This window comes from Salvelinus fontinalis, chromosome 15, assembly GCF_029448725.1.
Source record: "Salvelinus fontinalis isolate EN_2023a chromosome 15, ASM2944872v1, whole genome shotgun sequence".
Lineage (NCBI taxonomy): Eukaryota > Metazoa > Chordata > Actinopteri > Salmoniformes > Salmonidae > Salvelinus > Salvelinus fontinalis.
Window position 1 is genome coordinate 24,167,740 of NC_074679.1, and position 18,391 is coordinate 24,186,130.

Here is an 18,391-nt window from a genome sequence, read left to right on the forward strand (position 1 = left end):
GTTATTTTTGTTAGTTTATACAAGTTCGTGTTTCGTTAATAAAATATGTCTGTTCTCTACGCTGCGCCTTGGTTCCCTCAATACTCCTCCTCTTCCGAAGATGAAGAGGAGGAGGAATGCCGTTACACTATAAGAGCTCTTTGTCACTTCCCACGAGCCGGGTTGTGACAAACTCATTCTTATGTTTAATAAATGTATTGTATAGTGTGTGTGTGGCAGGCTTATAATGATGGCAATAAACAACATTTGAAAGTGCACTGATCCTGGTGCTAGAGGGGGTACACAGCTGGAGGTTGAATGTTTGAAGGGGTACGGGACTATAAAAAGTTTGGGAACCACAAATTACATATTGCTGTTTTTCTAAAATAATAATCTTAAAGTATTTGTAAAATACCACTGTTGAGAGCATTTGATATGTGTAATCCTCTAGCAATGTTTGCTATGTGGGCCTAAGTGTTATTTAACCCAGAATAGTGTGCTGGGATGGTAACTTAATACTCTATCAAAGAAGCTGTCTGTCTGAAGCACTCTGGGAAAACTAAGCAACTGAGTGCAAGTCATAGTGTTTTGATTTCCCTGCCGCTTCCTTGAGCAGTCTGGCATTTGTCTGCCTGGAGCATACCCTTCAGGAGGAGTCGTGGGAAATCCTGCAGTCAACCCCCCACCCCAACCGATACCCTGCCTGGGCACTCACACTCACAGGCAAACCAGCTGTTAAAGAGATGGTAGGGGGATTGTTCTAACGACCAAATACATCCATCTCATTATGGGCTAGTACATGTTTGGAATAACATTATGACAGTGGCTGCAAATAGAACGCTGAATGGTACTTACTGGACTGCTGTTATTAGTATTGAGGGACTGTATCACTCTTAGAAAGACCAAAGATTTGCTTACTAAAAATAATCTCCCGTTTCCCTTTAAATTCAGAGAGGTGGGTAGGAGTGAGTGTATTGGTAGGGGGACAGTATTTAACCAGTGTGTTCTGAGCAGAGGACAGAAGGAGGAGGGGACAGGCAGGGAAAGGGGTGTGAGAGGTAATTTTAACTGAGAGCAAGTGCTCCAGAGAGAGGGAGAGAGCAAGAGCATGTGTGTGGGAGGGACAGAGAGTGAGAGAGTGTGAGAGCAAGCCAACGGACGGGGGCTGTAAATCCATTAACAGGGGCGCTCTGTGCATTTGTTAGACATCTTGGCTGTCAGCCCAACTTGGCTCATTGTAATCAAGGCATGATCGTGGACTACAAGCAGCCCTCTCCGCCACCTCGGCTGTTGCCTCGCGTTTGGACCCAGCCCAGGTTTCAACGCTGACATGGAGAGACTTGTGAGTGCCTTCTCGCTCCCTCTCACAATCTTTCTCTTGCACTCTCTCTAGCTCTTTCTCTCCCTGCCTCTCTCGTTGTCTCCTGCTACAGGCTAGTATCTCTGCTCCCCCCTTCCTCCTGTCTCCAGCTGGAGGTTATAGTTGTAACTAAATGCAGTGCTTCAGTAAGACATCCTGTCTCTATTCCCCTTCCTGGCCTACCAGTAGGTGCTGGGGATGCTGTGTGGGAAGGGACTAGAGAGAGAGAGGCTCTGCCGACCTCGGTTCTGCAGGCCTCCCTGCCTGGGCATGGGTGTCATAAACTGGCAGTCTCACAGCCTATGTGGGTGTTTACGTGTGTGGGGCTCAGCCAGATACCGTGGGCTAAGGACCTGCCTCCTTCACAGGCGATCACAGTGACAGGGGCTCGGAGAGAGAAAGGAGGTACCCCAAACCCAGACGGGTACATCCACATCCCCCTCACAGCGTTTTCCACATGTGGTGTCTCTCCCTCACTGTGATACTGTAGCTGGCTGTTCTTGTGAGCCGCCATTCGCCTGCATGAGTGCTGGTGGTGTTCCTTTCCCTTTCTGTCCTATTCCTGGTGTCATCATGGCCTGTTTTGTTTGGATACCCTGACAACCAGAACTCTAAAGCAGCTCGGCACTTCCCGCCCTGCCTCTCTGTGAGTCCCAACCTCTATCTCACTGTTTTCACAGGCTTTAGATTGAATTTGATGCTATCTCGTCCTGTTAAAGCAATTTGCTAATGTTCAGTTTGGGCTGTCTGTGAATCATTGCCATTGGCTACGCTGCACTGGAAACATACTTCAATCTTTTCAGTCTGTCCATTTAAAAAAAATAGCATGGCTGATGAATGTGATGAATGAATGTGATGAATTTTCCAACTGCATGTTAAGGTTTTTGAGGAATGTGAATGTTGGTCTTATTAACATGGAGCTTCAAATAATATATTATTTTCTTCAGTTAATTTTAAAACAAGATATTTGACCAACGCCCCTCTTCCAAAATCTCCTACCATCTGCGCCAGGAGTGTGGCAGCCACTCTTTGTGGCCAGTGCAGTGGCAGTGGAACGGCTTGGAAGGATCCCGTGCAGAGTCAGAGTGCTGTGTGGTGTAGGCTACGCTGGGAGTCATTGTTCTGCAAAGTGGAGTGTCACATGGAGCAGCCAGGATCATCTTTTGTCGTCACTTTGGCGGCGGTGGGTGACTGGCAGGCAGGCAGCTTTACAGTGAGTGCCACCTCCTGGCTCTCTGTCTGTGGCAGTCGAGCTGTCTGCTAGGTCTGTGCTGCAGACCTCACGGTAGTCCCTTTATATGGGGGAATTGTACAACATGGGGTTGAAAGGGATATGTTTGTTATGGTTTCCTCCCTGGTTAAGATTGTTGTCACACTGCCTCTCTGATGTCAAGTCATTGTATAACTAGATTTGAGAAGGCCTGGGTCTAGCTTTGTTATGGCCACTTGTTTGTTTTTTTGTTTAGACTGTCACCATTAGTGTTATTTGCTGTATATTTTGACCTTTCATACTCTTCATGATAAACCCATTACAAGGATGACAGGGGGAGGACAATGACATAATTGGCTTTGAATATCCACTTTATTGCCCTCCTGGCTCTTGTTGGTGTGTGTGCATGTGCATTTGTGTGTGTATTGTAGGAGCTCAAGGTTTACTCGCCTCATGAATGCTAGCCTTATATGAAGGATCGAGTGAACTTTGGGAATTGTATCCCAGAGTGGTGTTTCTGCTGTGCCAATACAATCTGGTCACTTTTCTCTGAGCACGGTGTGTGGCTGTTATTTGTTCAGAACGGACACTACAGTTTGTGTGGTGTGGGCGTTCACTTAGCCTGGAGAGGAAACAAGTGTTATTCAGAGCTACGTCATTAGCTCTGCTCAGGGCTTCCAAGTGCCTTTTTAAAATGTTCTCCGCTTGAGTTTTACTCGTCATACACAAGTGTCAGCACAGACACTGCTGGAGTGACATCTAAAAGGACCCACAAGGATCACAATAATGCAATTTCATACCAACACCAGCATTTAATTAGCAGATCAAATAATCATAAGTTGAGCTCAAAACCTGCTGCTTGTACAGTTAGCTGTAAGCACTTGTTTGCAGCTCCCAAATAAGATTTTTGATTGAACGTAGTGATGGTAGGCTACTTCTCTTTCCATAGTATCACATACAGTACCAGTCAAAAGTTTGGACACACCTACTCATTCCTAGGCTTTTCTTTATTTTTTTACTATTTTCTACATTGTAGAATAATAGTGAAGACATCAAAACTATGAACTAACACATATGGAATCATGTAGTAACCAAAAAAGTGTCAAACAAATCAAAGTATATTTTAGATTATTCAAAGTAGCCACACTTTGCCTTGAACACTCTTGGTATTCGCTCAACCAGCTTCAAGAGGTAGTCACCTGGAATGCATTTAAATGTTTATTTAACTAGGCAAGTCATTTAAGAGCAAATTCTTATTTACAATGACGGCCTACCCAGGCCAAACCCGGACGACACTGGGCCAATTGTGCACCGCCCTATGGGACACCCAATCACAGTCAGATGTGATGCACCCTGGCTTCAAACCAGGGATTGCAGTGACACCTCTTGCAGTGCCTTAGACCACTGTGCTACTCGGGAGCCTCAATTAACAGTGCCTTGTTAAAAGTTAATTTGTGGAATTTCTTTCCTTAATTAATGCATTTGAGACAATCAGTTGTTGTGACAAGGTAGAGGTGGTATACAGAAGATAGCCCTATTTGGTAAAGGACCATATTATGTCAAGAACAGCTTAAATAAGAACTGAGAAATGACAGTCCATCATTATTTTAAGACATGAAGGTCAGTCAATGCGGAAAATGGCAAGAATTTGGAAAGTTTCTACAAGTACAGTCGCAAAAACCATTAAGCACTATGACGAAACTGGCTCTCATGAGGAGTGCCACAGGAAAGGAAGACCCAGAGTTACCTCTGCTGCAGAGAATAAGTTCATATGAGTTACCAGCCTCAGAAATTGCAGCCCAAATAAATGCTTCACAGAGTTCAAGTAACAGACATAACTCAACATCAACTGTTCAGAGAAGACTGCGTGAATCAGGCCGTCAAGGTTGAATTGCTGGAAAGAAACCACTACTAAAGTACACCAATAATAAGAAGAGACTTGCTTGGGCCAAGAAACACAAGCAATGGACATTAGACCGGTGGAGATCTGTCCTTAGGCTGATGAGTCCAAATGTAAGATTTTTGGTTCCAACCGCCATGCCTTTGTGTCACGCCCTCACCTTAGTATTCTATGTTTTCTGTATTGGGTGGGTATGATTGTTTTGTATTGTCTAGGGGTTTTGTATGTCTAGGTGTGTGTGTAGTCTAGGCATATGTAGGTCTGTGGTGGCCTGAATTGGTTCCCAATCAGAGGCAGCTGTTTATCGTTGTCTCTGATTGGGGATCCTATTTAGGTTGCCATTTTCCAGTTTGGTTTGAGGGTTATTGTCTATGTGTAGTTGCATGTTAGCACTCATATATTATAGCTTCACGGTCGTTTTGGTTCTTTCTTTCTTTCTTTCTTTCTTTCTTTCTTTCTTTCTTTGTTTGTTTAGTGTTTCTTCGTTTGATTAAAAAGAATGCATACATATCACGCTGCGCCTTGGTCTCATCACTACGATGAACGTGACACTTTGTGAGACACAGAACGAACGAATGAACGAATGATCTCTGGCTGTGTGGTTCACACCGTGAAGCATTGAGGAGGAGGTGTGATGGTGCTCTGCTGGTCAAATCCAATTTTATTGGTCACATACACATGGTTAGCAGATGTTAATGTAAGTGTAGTGAAATGCTTGTGCTATCAAATTCACAATTACCTTATACACACAAATGTAAAGGGATGAATAAGACTATGTACATATAAATATATGGATGAGCGATGGCTGTGCGGCATAGGCAAGTTGCAGTAGATAGTTTAGAATACAGTGTATACATATGAGATGAGTAATGTAGTATTAAGTAAACATTATTAAAGTGGCGTTATTTAAAGTGACTAGTGATACCTTTATTTTCATTTATTTAAGTGTCCAGAGATTTGAGTCTATGTAGGCAGCAGCCTCTCTATGTTAGGGATGGCTGTTTAATAGTCTGATGGCCTTGAGATAGAAGCTGTTTTTCAGTCTCTCGGTCACAGCTCTGATGCACCTGTACTGACCTCGTCTTCTGGATGATAGCGGGATGAACAGGCAGGGGCTCGGGTGGTTGTTGTCCTTGATGATCTTTTTGACCTTCATGTGACATCGGGTGCTGTTGGTGTCCTGGAGGGCAGGTAGTTTGCCCCCGGTGATGCGTTGTGCAGAAGGCACTACCTTCTGGAGAGCCTTGCGGTTGAGGGCGGTGCAGTTGCCGTACCAGGCAGTGACACAGCCCGACAGGATGCTCTCGATTGTGCATCTGTACAAGTTTGAATGTTTTAGTTGACAAGCCACATTTCTTTAGCCGCTTGAGGTTGAAGAGGTGCTGTTGCGCCTTCATCACGCTGTCTGTGTGGGTGGACCATTTCAGTTTGTCCGTGATGTGTACACCGAGGAACTTAAAACTTTCCACCTTCTCCACTACTGTCCCGTTGGGGCTGGGGGGGTACTCCCTCTGCTGTTTCCTGAAGTCCACCATCATCTCCTTTGTTTTGTTGACGTTGAGTGAGAGGTTATTTTCCTGACACCACACTCCGGGGGCCCTCACCTCCTCCCTGTAGGCCGTCTCGTCATTGTTGGTAATCAGGCCTACCACTATAGTGTCGTCTGCAAACTTGATGATTGAGTTGGAGACGTGCATGGCCATGCAGTCATGGGTGGACAGAGAGGAGAGGGCTGAGAACACACCCTTGTGGGGCCCCGGTGTTGACGATCAGCGGGAGTGGAGATGTTGTTTCCTACCTTCAATACCTGGGGGCGGCCCATCAGAAAGTCCAGGACCCAGTTGCACAAGGCAGGGTCAAGACCCTGGGTCTCAAGCTTAGTGACGAGTTTGGAGGGTACTATGGTGTTAAATGCTGAGGTGTAGTCAATGAACTGCATTCTTACATAAATATTCCTCTTGTCCAGATGGGATAGGGCAGTGTGCAGTGTGATGGCGACTGCATCGTCAGTGGACCTATTGGGGCGGTAAGCAAAATGGAGTGGGTCTAGGGTATCAGGTAGGGTGGAGGTGATATGATCCTTGACTAGTCTCTCAAAGCACTTCATGATAACAGAAGTGAGTGCCACGGGGCGATAGTCATTTAGTTCAGTTACCTTAGCTATCTTGGGAACAGGAACAATGGTGGCCATCTTGAAGCATGTGGGGACAACAGACTGGGATAGAGATTGATTGAATATGTCCGTAAACACACCAGCCAGCTGGTCTGCGCATGCTCTGAGGACGCGGCTAGGGATGCCGTCTGGGTCGGCAGCCTTGTGAGGGTTAACACGTTTAAATGTTTTACTCACATTGGCAATGGAGAAGGAGAGGCCACAGGCTTTGGTAGCGGGCCGTGTCAGTGGCACTGTATTGTCCTCAAAGCGCGCAAAGAAGATGTTACATTTGTTTGGGAGCAAGATGTCGATGTCTGCAACGGGGCTGGTTTTCTTTTTGTAATCCATGATTGACTGTAGACCCTGCCACATATGTCTCGTGTTTGAGCCGTTGATTTGCGTCTCTACTTTTTCTCTATACTGACGCTTAGCTTGTTTAATTGCCTTGTATTCGGTCATGTTTCCAGTTGCCTTGCCATGATTAAAAGTGGTGGTTCGCGCTTTCAGTTTTGTGCGAATGCTGCCAGCAATCCACGGTTTCTGGTTAGAAAAGGTTTTAATAGTCACAGTGGGTACGACATCTCCGATGCACTCGCTAATAAACTCGCTCACCGAGTCAGCATATACATCAATGTTATTGTCAGAGCCTATCCGGAACATATCCCAGTCCACTGTCAGTGATTTATTTAGAATTCAAGGCATACTTAACCAGCATGGCTACCACAGCATTCTGCAGCGATACGCCATCCCATCTGGTTCGCGCTTAGTGGGACTATCATTTGTTTTTCAACAGGACAATGATCCAACACACCTCCAGGCTGTGTAAGGGCTATTTGACCAAGAAGGAGAGTGATGGAGTTGACCTGGCCTCCACAATCACCCGATCTCAACCCAATTGAATGGTTTGGGATGAGTTGGACCGCAGAGGGAAGGAGAAGCAGCCAACAAGTGCTCAGCATATGTTGGAACTCATTCAAGACTGTTGGAAAAGCATTCCAGGTGAAGTTGGTTTAGAGAATGCCAAGATTGTACAAAGCTGTCATTAAAGCAAATGGTGGCTACTTTGAAGAATCTAAAATCAAAAAAATGTTTGGATTTGTTCAACACTTTTTTGTTAACTACATGATTCCATATGTGTTATTTCATAGTTTTGATGTCTTCACTATTATTGTACAATGTAGAAATAGTAAAAATAAAGAAGAACCCTTGAATGAGTAGGTGTGTCCAAACTTTTCTTTTGCTATTTAATGTTTCAACCAGTTCATGTGGTTGTATCATAACCGTTTTTATTCAAAGCCAATCGGATGTTTTATTAAGTTATTGACAGTTGTGTAAATTCCTACTAGTGGCCAATTTCAAAGCTGCAAAAAAACTTGTGTGGAGGCGTCTCTCGGCTAAACACATTTTTCAGATATTTTTCTGATAAGTGATCATACTTAATGTAAAATTATGTAAAATGTGTTGTATATGCACATGATAGCATATTACATGGGCATTAATTACTATTTCTTGCCAGTTGAAAGTATGGGATTTTCATGCTCGCGGTCGTGCCACGTCACAGTCAATACAGTAGCAACATAACTTGGGGAACCACAACAATATAATAGATCTTAAGCACTGACTGCTAACATTTCTTTTTATACATTTTGTCTTATTTCACTGTGAAATTAACTTGGAATTGTTAAACATTGTTGCCTTTTGTAAATTTGACATTTATCTCGTGTGGGCTTCAATGGGAAAGTAGCACAGAAAGAACCCTCTATACAGAATATAAATGGAAATAAATAAATATTGTTCGGTATGATCAATACTGACTTTGCATAATATTGTCATATATAGTGTATATTAATACCCCAAACCATAGGTTTCCAAATATATTCTAAGTAAACTTTGCTATTGTGTCTTTTTTACCATAAATCATTGTTGTTCCAGTATGCTCCAATTATGCCCAGTTTGTATTGCAACACATTGTGCTTGTGTGATATCCATAATATTGAATAGACCTGAGCATAAATGTTTTTTATTTAAGTTGAATAAAATACTTAAACTACAGTTATGCATATTATGCATCTGTCCATGGTGCCTTCACCAAGATTTTAAATACAATTAAAAACCCCTGTACTCTCTCCACATCGTTTGGAGTGGACAGGTAGTCATTGATGCAGAGAAAGAAGAATATGTTCAGGATTGAAGGATATCAGGCATAGAAGACCTACAAGTAGTGGACAAAAATTGAAACAAATGAGGGACAGGAAGACGACTATAGGATGACTACTCATGCAGTTAGGGCCGGGGCGTTGTCATATTGTTGGCCCTCATTCATCCAGGTGTTTCTATTTTTTGGATCACCATTTGTAATACAACAGTAGAGCGGGAGATTTGAAACAGTCTTCAGATAGGCTTTAGGAAGGCAAGTTAAACTAATTAACAAGTATAGGAGTACAGCAAATGTTAACAGCTTTCAGATAATTCATTAACAGTTGTTTGTGTTATGGTCTTTGTGGATGGTGTCTTATCTACAGAGGGCCGGTACAGGTTTTTGTTCTAAACAAGCAGTAAGACACCTGATTCAACTAATCAAGTTTTGATTGAAGTCTATGATTAGTGGAATCCGGTGTACACTGGTTGTCAAGAACAAAAGCCTGAGCTCAAATTGATCTCTGCGGATACGATTGGACACCCCTTTTTATTAATGCTAATTCAATGATAAATAGTGATGATCATTTTATTCTAATAATTTTAGGGGAGATTATTGTAATTGTAAGCTTACATAAGAAATGTCATTTTGTAAGTGTTTAACATTTGGAAATTAATTACAATTGATTATTTAAGAGTGGGCTTATCTGGAACAACCATGGGCTTAAAGGGTACATTCAGTACCCATTAAGTCCAGTCTGTACTTTTAACATATTTGATCAAATATTTTGATGTCACATTAAAAAAATTGGGAAATTAAAGTCATAAAACTTCACGAGAGATTAATCTTTCATCTTATCTCCACTTTTCTTATGAAAATTAGGGCTGTGTATGTTAGAAATGTCTAAACCTAGATTTTGGTGGACTTAATAGGTACACTTACCCTAATAACATCAGAGACTGCTACGAGAATGCTCAGGATCAGAAGCCCAAAGTTTAACCAGATTTGTATTTTAGATTAGATTCTCCATCCCTGTGATTTGTGCCCTGAATACATTTCAAAATGGTGTGTCTGTCAACTTACCAGCTGTAGTTTTTATAGTTAATTGGATTTGTGTTATTAGGCCTAGCGGCCTTCATGGTTACTGTTTTGACTATTGTTCAGTCAAAACCACGGAGTGTCACAGTGGTATGACATATGAAATGCCTTCTGTTTTAAAAGTGGTGTAACACACACCCTGTTACAGCCCCATAAGAAGTCATCGAGGCTTTAGTCAGAGGCCTTTTGTCGTATGAGGAGACATGCTGGTCTGTTCTGTAGTACTGACAGCATCAGGATGTTTAGGATGCTATGCTTTGCTCTGGTATTCCTACTGGGTAACTGAGCCCAATTATGAACAATCCATGAGGACACGTATGTTTGTGGGTTTGTGTGTGTTTACTGCTGTTACTGTGCGTGACCGCAACAGACACAATTGGTGTAGAAAGATGGAGATAATATTTCATACTCATGGATGGATCCTTCCGTAAATCACGTCAAGCCGAGAATTATAAGAAGATCATTTTATCAGTGCTTGCTACATATTGTTGGCCGGATTTTGCTGAGAGTTAATCATTCTGAATGCCCATCATGCACTAGATTGTTTATTGTAGATACTGTAGCCACTCACAGGTAGGCTTGGTTTCTGTACAACACTTTGTGACATCAGCTGATGTAAGAAGGGCTTTATAAATAAATTGGATTGATTGAGGTACAAATAAGATTCTACATTAAGGCTCTGATGAGCTGAGTATTCTCTCTCTCGTCTCCAGACCCCCAGTGACGTCATGTTGAAGAAAGAGAAGGATGTGGAGCTGGATAAGAGGATTGAGGCGCTCCGCAGGAAGAATGAAGCACTCATGAAGAGGTACCAGGTGAGTTAGTGTTCAACTGTTCTTACTCTGAAACAGAGACACCATTTTAAATCTGCACTGAGAACATGGAGAAGTTAGAGGATTGGGGTTGACAGACCTGAAATTGTTTATTTAATTTGACAAATTATTATACAAAATTCTTGCAACCAATATATTGTTATATATATGGGGGATACAACCATCCAGCTCTACAGATTTTTCTGCGAAGAGACAGAATAATTAGAACATTTGTTCTGGTACTGTCCAAATTATGTAACTTGTTTTTGGTCGCAGGTTCAGGAATGGCTGAAGTATTGCAAAATTTACCTGGAGCTAACTCTGCAAATTAAACTGCTGGGTGATTTTGAAAGTCATAGTCAATCGATAAATAATATAATACTACTTTTAGCAAAAATGTTTATCTTTAATTTACAATCTGTGGAAACTGTGAGAATAGAAAGGTTCAGAACTTTTGGAAAACATCACAGCACAGTTGAAAAATATATGGCAAATAGAAATCAGAACTCAATGGTGTCCGTGGGGCGACGCACAATTGGCATAGCGTCGTCCGGGTTAGGGAGGGTTTGGCCGGTAGGGATATCCTTGTCTCAGTATGTAAATGTAATAAAATGTATGCACTCTACTGTAAGTCGCTCTGGATAAGAGCGTCTGCTAAATGACTAAAATGTAATGTAAATGTAAATGTGTTCAGAGATAGATGGGAGGGGTTGAACGTAGCTGAAGGATGGGATTAAAAACAAACAAAAGATAACTATTGTAAAATACATTGTGTCTGTAAAATGTATATAGTATGTGTAAGCTGGAAGTAGAAGCCAAAGTGGTGTTGTCCATTAGTTTGCTCCAATTAGGGGAGGGGTAGTAGGGTTAGGGGAAAATAATGAAGGAAAATGTATTTTAAAACATATACAGTATCAGTTAAAAGTTTGGACACACCTACTCATTCAAGTATTTTTCTTTATTTTTACTATTTTCTACATGTCTTAAAGTAATGATGGACTGTTATTTCTCTTCTTGCCATAATATGTACTTGGTCTTTTACCAAATAGGGCTATCTTCTGTATACCACCCTTACCTTGTCACCACACAACTGATTGGCTCAAACACATTAAGGAAAGAAATTCCACAAATGAACTTTTAACAAGGTACACCTGTTAATTGAAATGCATTCCATGTGACTTCCTCATGAAGCTGGTTGAGAGAATGCTAAAGAGTGTGTAAAGCTGTCATCAAAGCAAATGGTGGCTACTTTGAAGAATCTCAAATATATTTTGATTTGTTTAACACTTTTTTGGTTACTACATGATTCCATATGTGTTGTTTCATAGTTTTGATATCTTCACTATTTTTGTACAATATATAAAATAGTACAAAGAAAGAAAAACCATTGAATGGGTACGTGTGTGTGTATATATGTGTGTGTATACACACACACACACACACACACACACACACACACACACACACACACACACACACACACACACACACACACACACACACACACACACACACACACACACACACACACACACACACACACGTGTATGTATGTATGCATATGGGGGATTGGAAATTATGCAGACAATTACATTGATTCAAGCTACAATTTATATGCAATATTAAAGCTGATCTACACCCTAAAGAAAGAAAAAAAAGACCTGCCGTCTTTCTGGATTGGTTTAATCCTCATATCCCCAAACCAAGTGACATTGGAAACCTTCGATAATGATAAGTGTCTAGCAACTAGCCTTGTATGGACTGAAGATCTAAGACAAATACTGCATTTTAACTCACCTTTTTTACAGGGTTTGTTGACGACTAATAATAATATCAGGTTCCTGATGTTGTCCTGTCAAGTGTTTCTTGTTCTGTTTCATTCCATGCAGGAGGTAGAGGAAGACAAGAAGAGAGCGGAGAAGGAAGGAATGGTACTGCAAAGCCCTAAGGGTAAAGCAGGGGACTTAACCATCACCATCAACAAGTCTACCAGCGTGAGTTGCCCCGTCTGCCTACAGAGATGTGCACAGAGATGCTTTTACATACAGAATAGTTCTGAAATATGAATATTCTTACCAACACAATTACCATATGCATACACATATTATCAGCAATAGAGATGTTTTACTGAGATACTGTGATTCACACTGTCATGTTCACTTTGCTATTGAGTAGGATCCCCGTGTTGTGATGACCAAACCAGGCACGGGTGGTTCTCCCACCCCAAAGTGGGTCCAGGAGCTTGGGGAGAGGGAGGCGGAGGGGAACCTGCTGTGCTCTGGGCGGGGCAGGAGGAAGCAGCTACTGGTCACCATGGCTGGCAACACAAAGGTAAACAACATGACGAGCCTATGAGGGACAGCAGGAATTATAAAGTTCTGTGGCCAACTGTTGTCAAATGATGCCATTGAATGATACAAATTATGTTTAGGGCCAGGACTTTTTTCTGATAAGGTCACTTGGTCAGGGCAAAGTCCTAACCTCATTGAAATGATTCATATTGATGATCCATGTTTGTTTGATCCCAGGGTAAGAGGGTGGTGAGTGAGAGGCTGGAGAGAAGGCCAGGTCCAGGTCCCCTCAGTCCACTGGATGTGAAGAGCCCTACAGAGGACAACCAGCACCGTGTGGAATCAGCAGCAAGAGGAAAACACCAGCAGACTCACACAGCAAAGAGAGAAACAGGACCACAGGTCATCAATGCATACTTTGGGCCGAATCCTAGCTTGAGACATGAGACGCTAAACTGAGAGTCCTGGAGGAAACCGATAGGCCTATGTCATAATAGCCTGCTTTTTATAGATTGAGAATATGGCAGTAGTAAAAAAGGCTATGCACTTTTTTACACTGTCAAGACTTTGGCTAGTTTATATTGCTTCCACATCATTCCCTGCTCTGTACTTGTTGTCTAGCCACCTTCCCCTCCCCTCCCTTGTGTCTGTCCTCTCATACGCTGCTGTCTTGTTTTACATAGTTGTCAGACATGTCGGCAGGCCCCTCCCCTCCTGTAGTAAAGAAGCACAAAGGCTGTTGGACAGAGGGAAGGCTGCAGGGGTGGTGATTGACTGGGGAGGGGGGAGGGGACGGGACTGTGAACTCTTCTGTCACACTGGTCTGACCTGGAGCTATTTGGGCCTGCAGTTTTTTAAAATTGTTATTTTATTTAACTTGGCAATTCAGTTAAGAACAGTCTTATTTACAATGACGGCCTACCCCGGCCAAATCTGGACAACGCTGGGCCAATTGTGTGCAGCCCTATGGGACTCCCAATCATGGCTGGATGTGATACAGCCTGGATTCGAACCAGGGACTTTAGTGATGCCTCTTGCACTGAGATGCAGTACCTTAGACCGCTGCGCCACTCGGGAGCCCCAAGTGTAGCTAGTAGCTTCTGTAGTCAGAGCTGAGAGTGCTCAGTTGACATACAGTTTGTTGAAAAATTAAAATATCACATTTGATGGTATATGGTTTATTGTTTTCCACAGTGTTCTGATCTTGAGGGCCATTATACTGTAGCAGGGCCCCTCAAGCAGTCCTGGTGGGGTGTAGCTGCTGTGTTCAGACAGAGCCGAGAGCCCTTAGCAGACAGCAGACAATCAGTTTGTTAGTCCCTCTGTCTCTACAGTGGTCTGGCTGTTATGCTCACGAGACTGTAGGGAGAAGTATTTATCCAGCTGATTCAGGGCTTTCGTTATATTCACTCACACTGGGCCAGCCATTGAGAATGGCTGCAGCGAATAACTTGGAAAATAGATCATAAATGGTTTGTGTGTGTGTTTTCCTCCAAGGATTTTTCTTTAATTTGGTTTTCAGAGCCATTGTTTAAGCTTACCATTTAAGGACAATTAAGATGGTCCTTATTGAGTTACTGTATTTCAAGTCCCTAACATCCTGCCTCTTAGGGCTGCTCTTAGCTCTCTATTACTTCATGAGTTATGATTCGGTGATGTGATATGGTCATTTATAAATACGTACAGATGGAAACGTTTTAAAAGAACTGCCTGATGCAGGTGGTTTCATAGAAGCTGTGCAGGCACACATACGCACGCACACACAGTACTCCCAGCTGCTCTGTGAAATGCCACACGGTTTCTGATTTAGAGCCCTTGGGCACACAGAGTCTTTGGAACAGCTGCTAGTGCTCTGACTGTCGTCTGGAACACACAAGAACACACACATTCTTACACGCACATGGCCCAATCAACACACTGACGCACACTACCGGCAGCTGATCCTCCAGCACTAAAAAGTGAAACCCAGCCAGTCCTTCAGGCTCTGTGAACAGAGATAGGATCTGTGCTGCAGGAGGAGTGGAGAGCTGCACAAAGCTGTAGTGTGGGACAGGACAGACAGACCGAAGCTCCAGAATGATCTAGAACACAACCCTGTGGTTACAAGCTGCTGCTGCTACTGCCAGGTCCAGTGAAGTTAACGTGACAAATGTACAGGATGTTCCCTGGCTGTGTTTCTGGCCTATATCTATCTGGTCAGACGCTCGTAGTCATGCCATGTACACTGAATCAGCGTTTGAGCCATGGCCAGTGTTTGAGACAGCCGTGAAAAACTAGGCCTGTTTGCCAGGTCCACTTCTATTTGGACCCCACTTACATAATGTTGTTTAGCCTCTATATGGGGGCGATTGCTCTGCAGAACACTCTCTTCAGACAGTCAGCACTGTTACTGCAGCAGCATGGTTCCTATTAATCCACAGCTGACTATGGTCCAGTCTTCCTCTGGTCTTCTGTACCACTCATAGTGACCCAGTGAAGTTAATAGGAACCTATAAGCTCAGTGTGTTTGTGACCAGACCAGACGGTCTCTCCAGCGTGGAGGGTGGGGTAGTTACTGTGCCCCAGTGGCAGAACAGGAGGGAGGGGAGTGTCCCTGGGAAATAGGGAGGATGTGGGGGGTTGGTGGAGGTAGGACTGAGACTGGGAATGGATGATGACTGGAGTATCAGTAGGAAAGGATGAGTGACAGGGAGAGCCTCAGGGTGGTACTATCACTACAGGCCCTGGGATAGAGAGAGGAAGAGATGGAGAGAGAGAAAGAGAACCAGGCTTGCAGACAGGTTGTTTCCAGTCTCTGTTACTCTCCTAAACCACAGAGAGTCTGCTCTCCTCTGCCACATTGTTTCCCCATTCCCGCCGTCATGAAAATCATGATTTAATCTAATTAACATTTGGCTGCCTTTTGTTCAGAATGGGCTCATTATGGCGCCAACGACAGGACAGAGTGGGCAGCATGCCATTGAAGGGGGAAAGAGGGATGGAGATAGGAGAAGAAAGCGAGTGGAATAAAGCGTGTGAGAGAGGGGGAGGAAAAGTGATTTACAAGAGTTGTAAGAGAGAGAGAGAGGGATCCTTTTTGAGTGTGTGCGCACAGGGGAACATAACCCCAGGCTCAATGGTGGGACTCCGAAGGTCTTCTATCATTCCTCGGACAAGCTTCCTGACTGTTTCCAAAACTCCCTGTACCTCTCTCACTCTGTCTCACACTGTTCTGGAGATGGCTTTTAGTAGCACCAGCAGTCTAGGGTTTATTCAGTAGTGGAACGTTTAGAAGGTTGGCAGTAGAGACGTTGAATTTAATGGATACTGGGAAGAATATTGCCTTAAGAATATAAATAGTCAAACATATACGAAAAAGGTCATAGAAAAAAGATTGGGTAAGTGTCAAAGTAAAAAAAAAGAAGTAAAGTCTCTTGCTCCCACCTCTCCCCAGTGCTTCGCCCTGGGATGTAGATAATGGATATATCGGCAAGAAATTAGTACAATTGGGACTGTTTGAAAGGGGATCAGTTAAACATAGTCTGTTTTATTTATTTATCCCCCAGTTGATATTCCGTGAATTCTGTGTAAAATAGGTATTTCATAGTCTTTGAAAAATGATGATACCATGTGTCCACTTGGGGGCAGTGTAAGCTCTCTGAAAGTCTGAATTGTGCTGCTGAGTACAGGAACACATTCATTTTTGTGACAGCAATATCAGTGGGCAGCAGTGTGTATGTAGTACGATCCTTCTGTATAAGGACTTAGTTGACAGACATCATCATGGTTTTTGTGGTGCTGATAACTTCTTTCTCTCTCCGTTTCTCTCTCTCTCTCTCCATTCTCTCTTCTCTCACTTTCAGGATGAAGTGGGGCAGGGGAAGTGTTTGACAGAGGAGCGTCACTGGCTGTCAGAGTGTGAGCCTTACCACCAGGTAAGAGACCAGACCCCTTCTTATTGGCACTTAATTGCTTACTGTCCTAAGCCAATCAATTACCATGAATATAAATGTAACCTAAGTACCATATTACCAACGTTTCATTATGCATTCTTTCACATTTTGTTTAATTGTACAATTGTGCATACTTAATCTTCTTTTGAAGAGTGTGTGCATTGTTCATCATAGGATAATCCATGTCAAATCAGTGTGCACATGTCAGCGTAGGTGTTGAGTAACTCAGGAGTTGCGTGTTGAAACCCAGAGGCGGCAGCTCAGAGGCACGTCCGCTTCAAACGGTGTTACATGCAGACTGACTTACATCGTCATCAGGTTATTACTGCCTTATTACTAGTCCATTACTGCAAACCGAGCTTGCTGATGAGCCTCTTCAGCTCACTGGTGTTGGTCTTTAAAACACACACTGCGTACCAGACCTCTGGAGTCTGCCATAGTGTCAATGATTCGCCCCATGAGTTACGTGGAGCTGTAGCATCCACAATGTGCACAAAGTCTCCGGTGGTGAAACTCAGCTTTGTGCTGTTCCACTTCGGACGATCCTGCATCATTGACAGATACTCACATGTCCATCTTCTCCAGAAAAGTTCTGCAAGGTACTGGGCTTGTTTCCATCTCCTTCGAGCATACAAGTCGTCCTTCTTGAACAGACCTGGTGGCAACAATGGTTATCCTTTGAGTTGAATGATGTGATTTGGTGTTAGGGAATCCAAGACACTTGGGTCATTCGAGACTGAAGTTATTAGGCAGTCGTTTCTACACCTGCATTCTAGCTGTTTGGGGTTTTAGGCTGGGTCTCTGTACAGCACTTCGAGATATTAGCTGATGTACGAAGGGCTATATAAAATAAACTTGATTGATTGATTGATTGAATAGCCTCCATCTCACAGCCTCCATCTCCATCTCACTTCGTCATCAAACCTGCCTCACGACAGGTTGAAGAACACTCTTTACTTGCTGGATGAGCTGTTCCCACACACCGGCATGGTGAGCACTATGAGGAGTGTTGAATCTCCACTTTATACCGTCCTGCAACAGGGCCTTTTGAAATTTGTCTTGGTTTAGATCCTTCAGAGCTTCTCTTAGCTCACGGTTAAAGCTGACAAAATGTATTCCATTGTCCTCTCCTAAACTCAGCAAAAAAAGGAACGTCCTCTTACTGTCAACTTGTTCTCAGCAAAATTAACATGTGTAAATATTTGTATGAATATAACAAGATTCAACAACTGAGACATAAACTGAACAAGTTCCACAGACATGTGACTAACAGAAATGGAATAATGTGTCCCTGAACAAAGGGGGGGGGGGGGGGGGGGGCAAAACAAAAGTAACAGTCAGTATAAGGTGTGACCACCAGTTGCATTTTTTTAAATGTATTTTTATTTATTTATTTATTCTTATTTTTATTTTTTATTTTTTTTAAATAAATTTTATCCCATTTTCTCCCCAATTTTCGTGGTATCCAATCGCTAGTAATTACTACCTTGTCTCATTGCTACAACTCCCGTACGGGC

The 18,391-nt window shown here is 43.0% G+C and overlaps 1 protein-coding gene across 2 annotated transcripts in view; it reads left to right on the forward strand.

The window, feature by feature from the left end:
- Nucleotides 1-1,001: 1,001 nt before the first annotated feature.
- LOC129811592 (coiled-coil domain-containing protein 9B-like) overlaps nt 1,002-18,391 on the forward strand; it is a 61,185-nt gene continuing 43,795 nt past the window's right edge. The window contains exons 1-6 of one of the 2 annotated variants that reach the window (XM_055863024.1): nt 1,002-1,321; nt 10,553-10,654; nt 12,541-12,645; nt 12,827-12,982; nt 13,180-13,344; nt 16,785-16,856. In XM_055863024.1, coding sequence (XP_055718999.1) covers nt 1,310-1,321; nt 10,553-10,654; nt 12,541-12,645; nt 12,827-12,982; nt 13,180-13,344; nt 16,785-16,856 — 612 coding nt within the window. In that variant the 5' untranslated portion in view covers nt 1,002-1,309. Of the gene's footprint in view, nt 1,322-1,356; nt 1,986-10,552; nt 10,655-12,540; nt 12,646-12,826; nt 12,983-13,179; nt 13,345-16,784; nt 16,857-18,391 lie in introns of those variants that run through there. The other variant, XM_055863025.1, reaches the window with a different exon arrangement.